Consider the following 19,745-nt stretch of genomic DNA (forward strand, 5'->3'; position numbering starts at 1 on the left):
GTATTTTCCTGCATCTGGGACTATTGTCTTTAGTTCTATTTATGTGATGAATAACATTTATTGACTTGCATACATTGAATCAACCTTGCATCTCTGGGATAAAGCCTAGTTGCTCATGCTAAATTAGCTTTTTGAAGTGCTGCTAAATTGGGTTTGCCAGTATTTTGTTGAGGATTTTTGCATCAATATTCATCAAAGATATTGATCTGAAGTTTTCTTTTTTTGTTGTGTCTCTCTCTGCCAGGTTTTGGTATCAGGATGGTGCTGGTCTTACAGAAAAGGGTGTCATATAATAGAAATAATATAATTTGAAGTGTACTTTGCCTTTTTCCAGTTGTATGACTTTCTATGAGCCTCAATTTCCTCATTTATAAAATGGAAATAAAGTTATCCCACAGAATTGGCAGAAGAAGCACATAATGATGGGCATGAGTATATTAAAAAAACTATACATCACTAAAAATAATAAAATTTGAAAATGTTTTCTATTTTAGATTTGCTCTGCCTTGTTTACTTCACTGAATCTCTTTGGGAAAACAAACTCATCAATTTTTGTGAAGCTTACACTTAATTTCAAAGGAAAAATTAAACAGATAAAACTTTCCAAAAAGTTTTTTTATTAAGCTATAGAAACTCTTTCACTTCATAAATGGAATAGCAAGATGGAAAACAATGTTAATATATCAGAAGAATCCCTTCCATGAATAAAAATAATACTTGAATACACAAAAGACCCAGCTAAGGTGACAAAAATAAAATATTACAAAATAAATGAATTTCTATGAAATGTCACTTTCTGGCTTTGGAATTGGATAATGGGTAGAGCTTGGATGAATTTTGAGGTGCTTCATAGAAAAAAAACCTAGATTGAAGAGACAGTTGATAGAAATATAGATATTACCAAAGTATATTTGTGATGTTATAACAAAATACCTGAGACTGAGTAAGTTACAATAAATGGAAATTTATTTCCTCACAATTCTGGAGACTGGGAAATTCATGATCCAGGTGCTGGCATTTGGTGAGGACCTTCTTGCTACATCATCCATGGATCCATCTTTTTTTTCTTTCAGGCCCCTAGTCAATTGGATGGTGCCCACCAATACTGAGTAAATTTTCCCAACTCAGTCCACTGATTTACAAGGCAATCTCCTCCAAAAATACCCTCACAGACACACCTGGGAACAATGCTTCTGCAGCTATCTAGGCATCCCTAAATCTGGTCAAGTTGACACCTAAAATTAATTATCATAGATGTTAAAGGTAACTCTGGCGAGGCCTTAGAAAGAAATGATGAACATTTAATTGGATACTGGAAGAAAGATGAGTCCTGTTATACAGTGGCAGAGAACTTGGCTGTGTCATTTTCTGCCATTGAGTGGAAAGTAGAACTTTCAGCGATGTATTAGTCTGTTTTCATGCTGCTGATAAAGACATACCTGAGACTGAGCAATTTACAAAAGAAAGAGGTTTATCGGACTTACAGTTCCATGTGGCTGGGGGGGCCTCACAATCATGGCAGAAGGTGACAGGCACATCTCACATGGTGGCAGACAAAAGAAGAGAGCTTGTGCAGAGAAACTCTTCTTTTTAAAACCATCAGATATCGTGAGACTCATTCACTACCACAAGAACAGCGCAGGAAAGACCTGCCCCCATAATTCAATCACCTCCTAATGGGATCCTCCCACAAGACGTGGGAATTGTGGGAGTTACAATTCAAGGTAATATTAGGGTGGGGACACAGCCAAAACACATCATTCCACTCTAGCCCCTCCCAAACCTCATCTCCTTCTCATATTGCAAAATACAATCATCCTTCTCAACAGTCCCCCAAAGTCTTAACTCATTTCAGCATTAACTCAAAAGCCCACAGTCCATCATCTCATCTGAGACAAAGCAAGTCCCTTCCGCCTATGAGCCTGTAAAATCAAAGCACGTTAGTTATTTCCGGACACAATGGGGATACAGGCATTTGGTAAATACAGCCATTCCAAATGGGAGGAATTGGCCAAAACAAAGGGACTACAGGCCCCACTCAAGTCCAAAATCCATCAGGGCAGTCAAATCTTAAAGCTCCAAAGTGATCTCCTTTGACTCCTGTCTCATATCTGGATCACGCTGATGCAAGAGGTGGGTCCCCATGGTCTTGGGCAGCTCTGTCCTGGTGGCTCTGCAGGGTACAGCCTCCTTCCCAGCTGCTTTTACTGGCTGGTGTTGAGTGTCTGCAGCTTTTCCAGGCACACAGTGCAAGCTGTCAGTGGATCTACCATTCTGCGTCTGGAGGATGGTGGCCCTTGTCTCACAGCTTTACTAGGTGGTGTCCCAGTAGGCACTCTGTGTGGAGGCTCCGGCCTCACATTTCCCTTCTGCACTGCCCTAGCAGAGGTTCTCCATGACAGCCCCGCCCCTGTGGCAAACTTCTGACTGGGCATTCAGGTATTTCCATACATCTTCTGAAATCTAGGTGGAGGTTCCCAAACCTTAATTCTTGACTTCTGTGCACTCACAGGCTCAACACCACATGGAAGCTGCTAAGGTGTGGGGCTTGCACCCTCTGAAGCTGCGGCCCAAGCTCTACCTTGACCCCTTTCAGACATGGCTGGAGCAGCTGGGATGCAGGGCACCAAGTCTCCAGGGTGCACACAGCATGGGGATCCTGGGCCCGGCCCACGAAACCACTTTTTCCTCCTGCCTGTTACCCAGTTCCAAAGTTGCTTCCATATTTTCAGGTATCTTTTCAGCAGCACCCTCCTCTACTGGTACCAATTTACTGTATTAGCCCATTTTCATGCTGCTTATAAACATACCCAAGACTGAGCAATTTACAAAAGAAAGAGGTTTATTAGACTTACAGTTTCATGTGGCTGGGGCAGCCTCACAATCATTGCAGAAGGTGAAAGCCATGTCTCACATGGCAGCAGACAGCAGAAGAGAGCTTGTGCAGGGAAACTCCCCTTTTTATTTTATTTTATTTTTATTTTATTTTATTTTATTTTATTTTGAGATGGAGTCTCGCTGTGTCACCCAGGCTGGAGTGCAGTGGTGCAATCTTGGCTCACTGCAACCTCCGCCTCCCTGGTTCAAGCAATTCTCCTGCCTCAGCCTCCAGAGAAGCTGGGACTACAGGTGCCCTCTACCACACCTGGCTAATATTTTGTATTTTTAAGTAGAGATGGGGTTTCACCATGTTAGCCAGGATGGTCTCAATCTCCTGACCTCATGATTCACCCGCCTCAGCCTCCCAAAGTGCTGGGATTACAGGTGTGAGCCACCGCACCCAGCCTGAGACTTCCCTTTTTAAAACCATCAGATCTCATGAGACTCATTCACTATCATGAGAACAGCCCAGGAAAGATCTGCTCTCATAATTCAATCGCCTCCCACCGGGTTCCTCCCACAACATGTGGGAATTGTAGGAGTTCCAGTTCAAGGTGAGATTTGGGTCAGAACACAGCCAAACCATATCAAACAATAAACTTATGTACTTAGCTGAGTAGACATCCAAACACAGTATGGATGACTACAGCCTGGTTTCTCCTTGGTACTTATAGTAAAATGTGAGAGCCAAGAGATAAACTGAGAGATGAATTGTTAAACAAAAAGATACTAGCATTTGATTATTTGAAACATTTTCAGCTTATTTAGGTAGTGTGCTCTGGTAACAGGGCCAAGGTTATGGCTAGATAACCATTTGCTAAAGAAATTAGGCATGTGACTCATGAATCCCTCAAACATCTTAGCAGAAGCCAGGAATAGAGATGCAGTTATTCAGAAAAGAACTGTAGAGGACCCCCTTGTTTGATGGCTTGGATACCTGTTAATTGCAAGAAAGACCGACGTGATTTCTGAGAATTTCATACCAGCAGAAATACTGACAGCCTAGAATAAATGTCTCAGAGATGGGACAAAGTGAAAGAAGAATGACTCTTAGGTCTGAGGCACAGATGCAGAAGCCTGGGCTGACTCTACCTCCTTGAGCTGAGAGGGAAGGGCTGCCTCCTTGGCAGGCACATAGAATGAAGCACTGAGCCACAAGGATTATTCTCAGGCCTTGAAATCTAGTGGACTTTTTCCTGCTCGGTATCAGACATGCTTAGGACCTATGATCCCTTTTTCTTTGGTGTTTTTCCCTTTTTGAGTGGGAATGGGAATCTGCTTCTGCTTGTCCCACCATTGTATTTTGGAAGCAGATAACTTATTTTTGGTTTCAAATGTGCACAGATGGAGACAAATGATGTCCCAGGATGCACCATATCCAAGTCTCACCCATAGCTGATTCAGCTGAGAGAATTTGGAACTTTTTGAGTTGATAATATTTTAGAGTTAGAGTTGACTCTGAAATGGGTTAAAACTTTTGGGATATTGGGATCAGGTGAATATTTGTCACATGTGAAGGATGTAAATTTGGGAGCCAGACAGCTGGATGTCATGGGTTGAATTGTGTCTCACCCAAAAGATAAGCTAAGTCAAAACCTCTGATGCCTATAAATGTGACCTTTTTAGGAAATAGAATCTTTGCAGATGTAACCAAATTGAGATGAATTCGTAATTCATTAGGGTGGGCTCAATTTAATATGATTGTTGTCCTTATAAGAAGAGGTGAAGACACAGACACAGAGGGTAGAATGCCATTTGATAACAGAGGCAGAGATTAGAGTGATGCAGCTGCAAGTTAAGAAATAGTAAGGATTGATGGCTACTATTAGAAGTTAGGAAGAGGCAAAAGAGGCAAAGGATTCCACCCAGAGCCTCAGAGAAAGCATGGTTCTGATGACGCTTTGATTTTTGAATTCTGGCCTCATGAACTGTGGGAGAATAAATTTCTGTTGTTTTAAGCCGCCATGTAAAGGAATTTGGGATTTTTTTAACCTGAAGGCAAAAAAAAAAAAGCAATTGAAATGATTCAAGCAGATGATAAATGAAACCAAATCTGTATTTTAGAAAGAGGTCCCCATTTACAGTGAGGGCAGTATAGTATAGTGACTATAGTACACTTTCCTATTTACTTATCTCCTCTCACAGTGAAAATTCTGGAAGGGCAGGGACTATCCTTCTTGTCCATTAATGTATTTTCAGTATTTAGCATACTGTTAATTCCTAAGTAAAATTTGTTAGACAAATATATTTTTAAAAGTTTTTCACAATAACTCTAAAAATGTATCACTCCTATGGAAAGAGATCTTAATCAATTTTATATCCTCAATAATCAACATACAGCAGATTGTTGGAAGAATGCATAAACAAGATTCAGAAACTAAGGAAATTCAACTAGTAAGTAGTAGTTAGTTTTATCTTTACTATGCTATGAAAAGAGGAGAATAAGAAAGACTATGCATTAAATATTTTAAGCAACACCATGCTTCCATGTGGAATTAGATTATAAAGTACAGAAGAAAAAAATGTCCAACACCTTATTTCTGACATCATCACCTTTGGAATAACTGGTGGACATTTGATACTAGTGACTTAGGTCACAGGCAGAGATGGAGAAATAATCATTCTATTTAATTCATTTCAAACTACTCACCACAGGAATTATTAAAAATGAAAAGAATTTCTTTGTTAGAAATATGGTTCATTTTGATGTTGCCAGAATAAAGACATCAAAACTCTGTGATTCATTTTATTGCTTATTTCTGTACTGTATTATTCATTTTAAAACAATATTATATAACGCATTACTTGAAAGGAATTCTTCTTTCCCTTTTCGAAATGCTTAATTTTTTGAAATAGCAATAAGCAATATTATAAATATGCAGATTCATGATAAAAGGCTTGTTTATAATCATACTTTTTCTTTTGACATATATCAGGTATCATCTGATGAATTCTATTAATTACAAAAATAAAACATACTTTTCTCTATTTGCTTTCAAAATAACCTCAAAATTATTTTCAACAGCAGCACATGTTCTGTCCGTACATTTATGCTACTCTTTTAAAAAATATATTTAAAACAGAAACCAGCTTTGTGCTTTACAACAAATATAAATAGGGGTAATTTGGATAATGAAAATAAATGAATAACAGCAGTACTAATAGAACTGATCCTATTTGTGATGGCTCATTAACTCTGCACAGGATGCAATTCACTGCCCTGAATCAGGAGTTGATAATTGTACAATGTGGAGCTATTTGCAAAAGATGACTGCAATAGGAAATTAACAGAAGGTCTGTTCATTCATTGGGAAGTCAGTGCCCCTTTCGTATGTGTATCCATATTAAATCATGTACTCAGAAAGGCTCTAAGGAAGAAAAAGAAAAAGATAAGACATAACTTGGGTACAATTAATACAAGTAGTATTTATCAAGCTCATAGTAAGCACTTTAAATGCACTTGATTACTTAATCTTCATTCTAATCCTATTTTTACAATTATTATCCTCATTTTGCAGATGACACAACTGAGGCTTAGGAACTTGCTCAAAGGCACATGCCAATGAGTGGTGGAGCTTAGATTCCAACCTAGATGGTATGATTCCAGAGCCTCTTGTCTTTAACTATTCATGGAATGACAAATTGCCTCCCTAGCTCAGCCTTCTTTCTAACTTCATCTAGTCTAGAATGATAATGAGCAAATAAGAATCCCAGTGTTTCTCAGTCTGAGATGCAGGGTGAAGAGGGATAACACAATCACCCACTGGGGATGATTGTCAGATTCTAGGAGGGAGACAGGGAGAGAAAGGGGGAGAATGTGGTTTGAAAAAGTATATTCATTAAACCTATTGTTTTCATAATATTAATGACAGAATTACAGCTAGACAAAATCTCAGCTCATGGGATAAACTGAAGAAATAATGTAAGGAGCATAATTAGAAAATGTTGATAAACACCAGCACTCTCTGACCTCTAGTCTGTCACTCACTAGCCATAGGATCCTGGGAAAATCATACAATGATTTCCTGGGGCTGAACTAGATCATCTCAAAGGCCCTGCTTTCAAACGCTGGGCTGTGAAGTGCTATTAGTGACAATTTCTGTGCTCTGGAAAAAAAAAAAAAAAAAAAGAGAAAAGTAAGGGGCAGTGACTTTCTCATAAGACAAACTATCTCCAGTTCAAAGAATTGTCCTTTATTCTGAAATTGGGTTCTTACTACTTCCTTGTGATGAACGTTTCAATTGTGAAATGATGATGGGGATAGTACATGGTAGAAGGTCTCTTTTTGTTTTTTTAAAAGTCATTACCTAACCAATTAAGAAGTTTGTTACTTGTCACATCCTGGGAAGTTTTTTGAAACGTTACAGTTATAAAATCTTATACAGGGAACCACTAGTTTAATATATTTTTCAACTTAAAATTTTCAGAGTCTTCTACATTTCTACAGCACTTTACAGTTTATTAAACATTTTCACATATATTATCTCACTTTGGTACACTATGGTCTAGGAGACAATTCATTTTCCACAGATTGAAAAATAGAGCTTAGGGACATTGCGTATCCTGACCAAGATTACACAGCTCGTTAAAGAGGAGCTAGATTCAAACTCATGTTGTATTTATTTATTTAGAGATGGAGTCTTGCTCTGTCATCCAGGCTGGAGTACAGTGGTGCAATCTCGGCTCACTGCAACCTCTGCCTCCCAGGTTTAAGCCATTGTCCTGCCTCAGCCTCCCAAATAGCTGCGAATACAAGCACCTGCCATCACGCCTGGCTAATTTTTGTATTTTTAGTAGAGACAGGGTTTCGCCATGTTGGCCAGGCAGGTCTAAAACTCCGGACCTCGAGTGATCCGCCCCCCTCAGACTACCAAAATGCCCAGATTACAGACATGAGCCACCGTGCCTGGCCCCAACTTATGTCTTTAGACTTTAAATTCTGTCTGCTTTCCAATCTGTAAGTGAATCTGGCCATGACAGAATCATAAGAAAAGTGTTTTCAATACATAGAATTAATAAATCTGAATTTCTGGAAGACAGGTCTTAAGAGTTGTGTCTTTTAAGAGCTCTCCAGGTGATTCTGATAGGCAGCCAAATCTGGGGACTATTACCAAATGGTCTGCGCCTCTGTATACCTGGCCTCGCTGGAAAGAATAGGAGTTTTGAACTCAGACAGAACTGGGTGTCTCTGGGCAAGATATAAAATCGACCTGAGCCTCCAGTTTCCTCATCTGTGAAATAAGGATAATGATGTCTAACATGCAGAACTGTAAATATTTGAAAAAAAAATAAAGTACCTAGATATGGTAGTCACTCAAAAATGGAAGCTATTATCATTACTACTACTACCTCATATGATGCTCTATTACTACCGAGTAAGAATTAGGTATATATTATAAATAGCAATGATTCTAGAACTTTCCTGAAGGAATTTACAACAAACACATGCTACCCAAATTATTCGTGATCTCAGGACAGTCTCCAGGTCTCAGTTTCCTCTTCTATGAAACAGCAATAACTGTGAGTTGCTAAGCTATCTTCTGGCTCTAAAAAGTCCAGGACTCTGTGATTCTATTTAAGAGTTAAAGAACCAGTCTTGAGAATGTGGCTCTTTGAAGAGTATTAAACAGGTATACTTGAAATAAATTAGTGCATATGAATGACAAATCTCTATAGCTATGCTGTCATTTTCTATCAAGGTGAGACTATGGTCATCCATGGTTTACCACAGTCCTGTCTGCCATTCAAGCCTCCATGATTCTCTCCCAAACTACCTCCCTATTCTTACTGCATAGCTAGGTCTTATCTGGCTCTCCAGCCAAACTAAATTTCTTGTTAGTGCTTAAATGCAATCTTTGTTTTTCCATCGCCTTTACTACATGATTGCCTCTAACAAGACAAATAAATGAAGAAAATAATAATAATAACCAGTCATTATTTCTACGTATAAGTTACAATGCTTTTCAAATACGGTATAATTTACATTTGCTCTCAAATCTGTCATACTCGTAAGAATCTAAGTTAAAGCATGTTTATACTTGTAACCCAAAGTCCAGTACTATCACTCCGTATTTATTATATATGAAATTTATTCCTTAGCAACTGAGATAGGATTCTCTTTCAGTTGCTAAGGTACCATGAGGCCTGCTGGCAGGATTAGTTTAGGAAAAAATATGCCACATTGAACTCCCATGCAAAAGAAACAAATGAAACCTAATTTGCTGAGCTGTCTTGTTTATTTTGGTTCATTCAGCAGGGTAATATAGTAGCAATAACATTGATTGGGATCTCAGGAGATGTGGAATTTAGTCCCATTTCTGGCATGACCAAACATACAGCTTTCAGAAGATCAAGCATATTTTCTGGTCCTCAGTTTTTTCACTTCTAAAATGGAAATCTTCCTTGCTTTTACTCAAACAGTATACATACATAGGGAGTTATTATTCTTTTGTTTGCCATTCCCTACAACACAGTCCCCTTTCTAAATCTATTTGCTTTACAATTCTCTACTATTCCTAAAGATTTTTCAGATTCCCTAATTCCATTTCATTACCACTAAGAGTCCTAGAGGAGGAAGTAAATAGCAAAGATCAGAAATGATTTATTCAGATATATTGCTTTTTAGAATGTTGATTGAATAACTCTAAGGCCCTTTCTAGCTTTAAAATAGTAAAATTCCATATTCAAATTTACACCTGAAGTTCATATATCTCTTGTATATAAGGAAACCTTAAGATATGTTTCATCAATGCATTCTCCTATATGACATCAGTTTCTCTGCCTCATGATTTTAAACTTTATGAAGGTTGACTATGTTTGTTTCCCTCTTGTATGCATAAAACCTTGCCTGACATCTCACATCTCTTATAGTCATTTACACTACAGTTTTTGCCTTTACATCCAAATATAGATGTGAGTTTTTAAAAAAAGAATTTGAAACAACAAATTACTAAAACATATATTTCTCTTACATTCTTATCCATGATATTACAGATTCTGAAGAGAGAAAATTTCAGCTGATACCATGTTGGAAAAGGCAAATACTCTCAAAATTTTGTGTCTGCTTCATGAAATATAAAAGCATATAGTCAAATACAGCACACAGAAAAACAATAGCAACTGCTTGCTCCAAAAACTAGACTGGTCATCCTAATCCAAAAAGTGGACCTGAAAATAAAGATGGCAAAGACATGACAAACATACAAACTCTTCTTCACCTTACTAATTCCCTACCTAGAGTAGACATTGATGAATGGATGGATACCAGAAATCAAACCTTTTTGTAATCCTGTTTTAAAGATTTAACTGGCTTAAGTCCAACCTAGCTGGCTCTTTCACAACTTTCTCTACAGTGTGTCTGAATTTTCAATACAATGGAAATTATAGTCAAGTAGCAAGTTTTCCTATAGTTTCCTTGGGGATTTTAGAATTGGTTTTACCTGATTTATTCTGAAACTGAGTAAATGAAAATCAAGGCCTCTGAATACACACACACACACACACACACACACACACACACACACACTTCAGGAATAGCCAATCCAGGGGGTAATTTCAAAGTCTAGTACATAAATGATAAACACTATTCAAAAATTTTTATTCTTTTATATTCAAGTGACACTCAAGGAAAGAAAAATAACTCTAGTCTACTTTTCCTTCACACAGTACAACACTTGGTACTTTTCACTGAAATCATACCTTGATTTTCAAATCTTTCACCATTTACAAACTCTAAAAAGTGTAAAGATGAGTGATTCAGAGAGCGAGACTATGTAAACCATTTACACAAAGACACTGAAACCCTCTGGACAAGTTGAATGAGAACAAATCAGCACTTACTTGGCATAAACCACTGATGCACATATCCAAAGATTCTGTATAGCAACGCGTACCATCTAAGACCTTAGGTGCTAGTTCAACAACCAGGGTTGTTCCTTTGGCTTGGCACTTGAGTGAACATGGGTTGTCAGGGTCATTAGACACAGGAAGCCATTCATAAAACTGGCCATGGTGCTTGACATCATTATGAGCTGAGCATTGCTGAGCTCGGAAATCACCTGCTTCTGGTGGGCAGTCCTGGAGAAAAAAGAGAGAAAGGACATACAAAGGTTAGGAGGATACCCCCAAATGTGAAACCAGAGCAGCTATATGGTCTGCTTAGGTCTTAGAAAGCAAAACAAATGTCCTGGTCATGATAGATGGAACTTATAATATCATCTTAGAGGTTATATGATTATTTGGCTTGCAAAATGTAGAAATCTGATAAAGCAATCACCTCAAAATAAATTTTCTGATTGAGTTTAAATGGAAAAATAATTGGCTTGAAATAGATATTCTGATTAGGTGGGACATACATTTTTTGAAAGTTGTCTATTGGTTCATGAATTCTTTCACACTGTACTATCATTTTGACTTCCTTATAAGTAGAACCTAGTAAAGTCAGAGGATTAGTTGAAATTTTTGTCTCTTTCCGTTCTGATATTGAGAGCTATGACAATTGTTTATTTGAATAACTAGCAGTAAAAAGTTATAAAAATTTCATTCAAAAAGTTTTTGTGGAGTTGTAATTTTTTGTCTAGGACTTAGGTTGCATAGTATCTAGAATTAAACATGGGGAACAAAAAATATGAAACCATTTATATATGAATTGCTTTGGCTTAAGGCAGCATGGCAGAATGGAAAGAGCATGGACTTCCTCCTTAGGTGGGTAGGTGGCTGCAATGCAGTGCAGAGTTATTGCCCCTGTTCTAACACAGGGAAGCCTAGTCTTGTGTTAGAACAGAGGCAATAACTCTGCACAGCTCTCAAGGTTGTTGTGAGAAGTTCATGAACTCATGCTGGCCAAATATATGCACAAGGAATATACTGAGTAGATGGTAGCTATTACTATGATTATTTAATGAGGCCACAGAAGGCAAAGGGATGGAGTATTAGGAGATTCTCTCAATATGAATTTTAAATATATATTGTTAGAGATCAATGGAAAATAAGAATCTTTTTGATGTAAGATTCATAAAGGGCAATTTAAAATGTAAAACTATGGCTAACAATGGCCATTATCTAATGAATAATAAATCTCAGTAAAAGCAAGTAAGATTTAATTTTAAAAAGGCAAATATTGCCTATCCCTTGGAAGGGCTTTTTGATAGGTTTATCTTATTCTACAAGCCTTCAGATTAAAGTTTACTATGGAAGACTGTCATCGACTCTCCAGCTGTAGAAAGGCTTTTATTCTAATTTTTTGTTTTAAATAAAGGATTTCCATGCAGCCTTCAGCAGTTCCCTGTTACTACATTATTATTGTGAGAGTTCTCTTATATAAGGTTTCTTTCTCTGAAAAATCTCTTTACCTTTAAATAAGCATTCTAAAACAGCACTGAAAATTTTGACTCTTTTCCAAAACATTAGTGATACTACTAAAGAGCATATAAGGCTCTGGTAGTTGAGGGGGCACAAATTCTTTCTAGGCAATGTGGGGTAGAAACAAATATCCATTTAGGATGAACATGAAATTGTTCAAAATACAATATAAAATGTCAAAGACATTTTACTGTTAGTATTATGTGTTCTCAGAGTGAATAAAACATACTAGCAAAGGAAAAGAATAATGTATATAACATAGGTATAGATACACAGGCACCCAGCAAGGCTTAACATTTTGAATATTGTCTGAAAAGAGTATGAATAAAATTTACTACTTATTAATTTTTTAGATAATAGGATGCAGTTCAAATTTTTTAATGTCCATAAATAAATAAATATGTGTGCTGTAATGCTGTTTACGTGTTTATTTTGTAAAATAAAACAAAAACTACCTACAACCAGCAAAACTATATTATGAATTACAACACAGGTAAATTGTGTCAAATGATGACATACAATACAAATTAACTTTATTTATTTTTTTTTTTTGAGATGGAGTCTCACTCTGTCTCCCCGGGTGGAGTGTAGTGGCGTGATCTTGGCTCACTGCAACCTCCGCCTCCTGGGTTCAAGCAGTTCTCCTACCTCAGCCTTCTGAGCAGTTGGGATTACAGGCGCGTGCCCCCACACCCAGCTCATTTTTTAATATTTTTAGTAGAGACGGGGTTTTGCCATGTTGGCCAGGCTGGTCTCGAACTCCTGACCTCAGGTGATCCACCTGCCTCGGCCTCTCAAAGTGCTGGGATTACAGGCATGAGCCACCACAACTGGCCACAAACAACTTTAAATGTTTAACACCAGCACCTTTCAGACCATATGTTCTAGAGCACAGAGAAACTGATTTAATATTGTCTTAATGAACTCACATTCCAAAGATAAGACTTCCACTTGCCTAATTTACAAATTCTACCAATATCTGCCTAGGCCTCACTTACTAACTTCTGCCCTAAAACAACTCTATAACTAACAACTGCCCCCAAACTCTACACGTAGCCTTCCTTAAATTTCCCCACTTGAGATACGATAGAGTCTCTGTCAAGGTGCTGCTCTCTCCTGCTTAGCATGTTTAATAAACCTACCTTTATATGATCCACAAGTTCCTGGTCATTGAATGGGGGCGTCTAAAGTTGAACTGACAGTTTAGCAATGTTTAAATACAGTATTTTCGTTTGATAGTACCTATCATCCCAGGAGTCACTTGATTACTCGGTACAAGTACAGAAGAAGTAGAGTACATTGTACTGGGGGTACAGTACTTCATTATACTGAAATACAATAAAGCAGAACATTGAGGAAATTGTTTGAAATGGTTCCAAACTCCTCTTAAAATTTCCTTTGCCTCCTTTTTCTATGCAAGTGAAACAGTTAGAAGGGTCAGGCTGAATCACCTCTGCCTTAATGAGCAGAAGATATAATTAAGAGACCTCTTAATATGAACCAGGGAAAATTTTCTGCACGTTTCCAATTCTGATAAAAGTGTCAATTATGTTTTTAAATTGATAATGCAATATCATCTTAGTACAGACATAAAACCTCTACAGAGTCTCCTATGATTCCCTTCTGTTCAATAAATTGTGTTGGTTCTTCCCACCTTTCCTAAGACAAATAGGACCTAAAGGCAGTCAAAGGTAAAACAATGAAGTTAAAATGTTAAGACCTTTAGGTTCTGTTTTCTGTGACAAACACAGTAAACACATTTAGACACATCATAGAGACTCAACATGCAGACAGATGTTCTTATTTGCAAGTCACCTGTATCTAATGGCTTCAGGAACACCTGTTACAAGTTTTATGGTTTCACAACTAGAGAAATAGGTCTGAGAAGAATAATGCTTATGAACATCTTTACTCAGTTTTATCACTACTGTCTTTGCTTCCACCCATATTTTTGTAGGGGTGGGAAAATATATTTTGCTAAATTGAGAATGCACTTAAAACCTGGAGTTCAGAGTTGGAAACTGAACTTGAACCTTTTTAGTGTTTGAGTTTATTTGTACTTGGCAAAATGCAACTTCCTGTTTTAAGAAAAAGGACTTAAGAAAACTTATAAAACAGGTTCAGAAAGCTTCTTGGACATCAAATAGCTTTTACAAAATAACATTTTGATGATTTAAGTGTAAATGAATCACAAACATATGAATCAAATTTCCCTTGAAATACACATGTTTAAAAATTAAGGGGAAGAAGGATTTGGCAAACATTCTTTGTTTGAACCCAAAACATTTCAAGCATAGTTCAAGACATCCATTGAACCCCTAATGCATCTGGGATCATCCAGCTGCAAGAGTGGAAACTCAAGTAGTCATTGTAACCTCTTGTTCCACAAGTATGCTAATAAAAATAATTTGTATAGAGATTTACCATCTACAAAGGTTTTGGTTTATAATTATAAATTGGTCCATGAAACCATTATACTTCCTGATCCTTTTGTGGGTTTTTTTGGTCTTTTTATTTTTTTCCTTTTGTGGCGAATGGGGTCTCGCCCTTCATTCTCCAGGCAAGTCTCGAAGTTGCTCAGACAGGTCTGGAACTCTTGGACTCATGCTGTCCTTCCACCTCTGCCTCCCTAAGTGCTGGGATTACAGGTGTGAGCCACTGTGCCTGACTCTTTTAAAAGTAAGATTTAGAAACTGATAACCTAACTGTTTTGAAAAATACTTAACATCTTTTTCTGGGCATCATCTTTGAAATATCAGCTTTTGGAAAGATGCTTTTTGATACCACAAGTAATCAGTTTTAACCATGATAGGTAGTTTTCTTTAAGGAATACTGAATGTAGAATGTACTAAATATATATAATGTGGGATTTCTGCTCTCATAATACCCTAGTGGTAAGAATAATAAACTTTAAATTGGCATATTTAAAATAAAGAATAAAACAAATGAATTATGGTTTAAATATGCTTACATGTATTAATATATTTTTGCACTGAACTTGGCTCATAGAAAGCATTGATGGAGACAATTAAAATTGTCAAAAAGTCTAGTAGTTATATGGACCAAGTGCATTCCATTCCCTAACAAGAACCTGGCAAAAAATATAGTGTGGGAGGGATGCACAGGACTACAGACTCCCACTTCCAGCCCCTCATACATCTCCAGAATTGCCATCAAATAGAAACGGAGCAAGAGAAAGCAATCTAATACTTTTTTTCTTGGTTTCCTGCCTATTTCCAATAAACTCTAAATATACCTGTGGCTTGACAGCTCTGTGTCATGTTACTGGGCTAAGACTTCCTCACTATAAAAGTCTATTTTCTGTGAAATAATCACATGATCCCACGAATTACTGTATTTAGCCATTTAATATAATCATTTCTCTCCCCGAGTTTTAAGCACTCAATTCTAACTGTGTCAGAGCTCTCCTCTTTAAAAGCACAAAAATAAAAGCTGAACTTTTATTTGCTCCCATTATAATTCATAAAGTCCATGGAGTTCTGCCATATATGAATCCAATTCAAAACATTTTCTGGTTAATCAACTATCCAGTGGGAAAGATAAGATGGATCCCAGATGTCCCCTGATGATGACAGTAGATCAGATTACACTGTGGGACAAAGGAGGGTCAGGGTTCCCAGTTTACTCACTGGGTGAAATGTACAAGATCCTATCGCAGCAGCTAAGGTGGCAGTATATAAAAGGTTTTAAAATGGCTTTGAAAAATATACATAATGTAGATTCAGGGTCAGGAGAAGCATTAATTTTTCTTTATTTTCATTCTTTTTAAAGAAGGCATTTTCCTTTAGAGAGACATACCTCTGTTTTTCCTCTTCCCTTAAATATTCAGTGGTAGTCCTATTCTATTAATTTTGTTGTTTCATTTAACCTATTATATGAGTGCCATCCTATTAATGCTTTTATGTGTAGAATCAATATTGGTATCTGATAGTATCAAGAACCTTGGAAATCATATTCAGATGACTACATGTACTGTAGTAACCGAAAAAAAAAATCCATGCTTCTGACTTAATTTTCCTCTCTTAGAAATGTACTTAAACCCCATACTGCCCCTCCACACTGTCCTAATCACTCACTCTCCATAACAGTTACTATGCAAGAAAACGCAATTAGAACTGCCTAGCAAGGCATCTACTTTATCCTCCAACAACTGCAGATAACCACGTTATGATAAAAACATACGTAGAAATTTACCAGCTACTGGATGATGTTAGAAAATGTTACCAGTTGTTTAACCCTCAAAATATTAGGAATCCTCAATTTACTGACAGCAAAACCAGAAAAGATTACCATAAAGGGCTGCTCTATAATAAATGGATAAATGTTCTGGAAAATATATCCTCTAAAGCTTTCGAATCTTTTAGCACACCTAAGTAGATGGTGGGCTGCCTCTTTTAGATATTTTGGTCTTTGTTACTTGGCTTTCTGTATCTTTTATTCAAAGTTAAGGTGAAACCACTGAATAGCAAATATCCATTGATAAAATCCAATGTACTATATTCTGTTCTCGGAAAAAAAATCAATGTTCAATTTCTATTTGCAATTCAGACCTCCTCGCTTGAAATTCAGACTTATATACAGTAGTCCCCCTTGTCTGTGGTTTTGCTTTCTGGGGTTTTAGTTACACACAGTCACCCACAGTTTGAGAACAGGTGAGCATAGTACAATAAGATATTTTGAGAGAATGAAAGAGAGATCACATTCACGTAAGTTTTATTACAGCATGTTGTTATAGTAGAGTTATAATAGCATAGAGTTATAACTGCATAGTTACAATAGAGTTATAACGGTACAATAGAGTTTATTACAGCATATTGTTAGAAAAATTCTATAAATAATATTAAACGTTAAAATTCTATTTTATTATTTTTGCTAATTTCTCAATGTGATTTATAAATTAAATTTTATCATATATATGTATGAGAAATTATCTATATTTTCTTACATAAGTACATAGATACATGCATTGTATGTGTGTATAAGAATATATCTGTGTTAGTATCTATAGGGTTAGGTACTATCCGCAGTTTTAGACATCCACTGCAGGTCTTGGAGCATATTCCCTGAGAATAAGGGGGGGACTACTGTATACAACTGCTCACTTGCCATCTGGACATCTAAGACACTGGAAACTCATCACGTCCAAACCTGAATCCCTGATCCTCCTGCTATCCCCATGAAATCTGTTCTCCCTGCAGCATTCCCCATCCCAATGTCAACTCTATACTTTTCAGACCAAAACCTTTTTGTTTTTTCTTTTTTCTGGCTCCGTCACCCAGGCTGGAGTGCAGTGGCATGATCTCGGCTCACTGCAACTTCTTCTGTCTGGGTTCAAGCAATTCTCCTGCCTCAGCCTCCTAAATAACTGGGATTACAGGTGTGTGCCACCATACCTGGCTAATTTTCTGTATTTTTAGTACAGACAGGGTTTTACCATGTTGGCCAGACTGGTCTTGAACTCCTGACCTCAAGAGATCCACCTGCCTCAGCCTCCCAAAGTGCTGAGATTAACGGCATGAGCCACCTCGCCCAGCCTGGCCCAAAACTTTAAAGCAGTGGTTTTCAAACTTAAATGTACATCAAAATCACCTGAAGGCCTTTTTAAAATACAAGATTGTTGGGGCCCCACCTTCCAGAGCTTCTGATTCAGTAGACCTGGGGTGAGGCTTAATAATTTGCATTTCAAACAAGATCCCAGGTGATGCAAATGTTGCTAATTTGGCAATCCCGCTTTGAGAACCACTGCCTTAGAGCCATATTTGACTTCCACATCCAATCCATCAGAACTATTTTTCTATGTACAAAAAACACAGAATCTGATCACAACCAAGTCCAAGGAGCCATCATGTCATGCCTGTGTTCTTGTAATAGTCTCCTAATTTCCCTTCTGCCCTTGCTCTCCCGGAAAGTTTTGTCAGCACAGTGGCCAGAATGGTCTTATGAGAGCCCCCATCATCCCTCAGGCCTATCACATCCTATTGTCCTTGTTCACTTAGCTCCAGTTACCCTTGATTTTTCTGGAATCAAGGCCCTGAGTCTTCAGGGACACTCCAGGAACACTCTTACTTTAGGATGCATGCATTATCCATCCCTTCTGCCCGGAATTCTCTTTGCCCAGATTCTGAGGAGCGAATTACCTCACCTTTATCAAGTCTTTGCTCAAATATCACCTCCACAAAGCTTAGGCTGCCTACTCTGTGTAAAACTGCAATCCCATTCCCACTGCTGATTTGTCTTTATCCTGCTCAACTTTCCTTTTTCCTATAACACTTAGTCACCTACAAGTATATCGGATAATTTACTCATTTACTGTGCTTAACATTTTATTGTCTGTCTTCTTCTACTACAGCAGAACCTCCAGAAGGACAGCAATCTTTTCCCATTTGGCTTTCTGTTACATACCAGGTACTCAAATATTTGTTGAAAGAATGACTAACACATTGAATAAAGGAAACAGATGTCATAATTTTTATTGTGGGAACTCCAGTGCTGCTTTCATAAGTCTTGCAGGAATTTGAATCTTAGTTTTCTAATTGATGGAATATCTAATTTTTTTCTTTCTTTCAAAAAAAATTTACGAGAATAAATTTACAAGAATACTAATACATTTCAGACACTAGGAAAGTTGGTTAGGGAGTCTTGCCTAGTTTCTGAATAGGCAGACTGATATTTCCTTCTCCATGTAAACAAATTTAACAGGCCAATATTAAGAAACATAAAATGTGCTGAAATCATTTATTATTTAAAAAATAGCCAGACATTTGTAAATTTTATATAACATTTAATGTTATAAGCACGCACTATAAAGTACTCATGTTAAAGTACTAAGCTTTAACCCCCAAATTTTGGCCACCTGATTATACTAACATCAAAATTATCATCAAAAGCATTTATTTGTGCAAGATTGCTAGCTGCTATGTAAAATGAAATTAAACAGACATAGTCGCTGCCCTGTCTAGACAGTCTGCGTGGAGACAACTCTGTTACATTTTAAGAGCATAATATTTAAATCTCTAACACATCACTATAAGTGCAAAGAACAGAAAGCGGGGTCAGTTTTGGAGGATGGTGCCATAGCAGGTAAAGGCCGTTCTTGGCTAATTTTCCCTCCTTTTTGAAAAGGCCAACAGGCTTTCTTTTTTTCATAACTAGGATTAAAAGGCTTAGGGCACCATATTTTCATGTATACTAGGTATAGTTTAAAACTCCTTGCTTTTGTTCTTTTTCCTGGTGCAAAAGGTTTACAGATTTCTTTTACTTTTGTCCCAAACTCTCAAGTCTTTTGGAAAATAACATATTCAAGGGAAATGAGTGTTTGTGAAAATTAGTCATTAACCATCTTAATACCTTACAATACATCAAGTTCATGCTCAGTGAAATTATACCTTTATAACTCTATGACCTTGAAAATAATATGGAACTCTTTCTAATTTATTCAAACTTTGGGTGTGCCCTACTATGTGTTTACTAAGATAACACTAGTT

The 19,745-nt window shown here is 37.2% G+C and overlaps 1 protein-coding gene across 4 annotated transcripts in view; it reads right to left on the minus strand.

Moving 5' to 3' along the window:
• The window catches only part of ADAMTSL1 (ADAMTS like 1), a 443,211-nt gene that overhangs the window by 333,004 nt on the left and 90,462 nt on the right, over nt 1–19,745 (minus strand). For all 4 annotated transcript variants that reach the window (XM_063696342.1, XM_055351516.2, XM_063696343.1 and 1 more), the window contains exon 4: nt 10,720–10,956. In XM_063696342.1, the coding sequence (XP_063552412.1) occupies nt 10,720–10,956 (237 nt within the window). The remainder of the gene's footprint in view (nt 1–10,719; nt 10,957–19,745) is intronic.

Source organism: Gorilla gorilla, chromosome 13 (assembly GCF_029281585.2).
Source record: "Gorilla gorilla gorilla isolate KB3781 chromosome 13, NHGRI_mGorGor1-v2.1_pri, whole genome shotgun sequence".
In the NCBI taxonomy this organism is placed as follows: domain Eukaryota; kingdom Metazoa; phylum Chordata; class Mammalia; order Primates; family Hominidae; genus Gorilla; species Gorilla gorilla.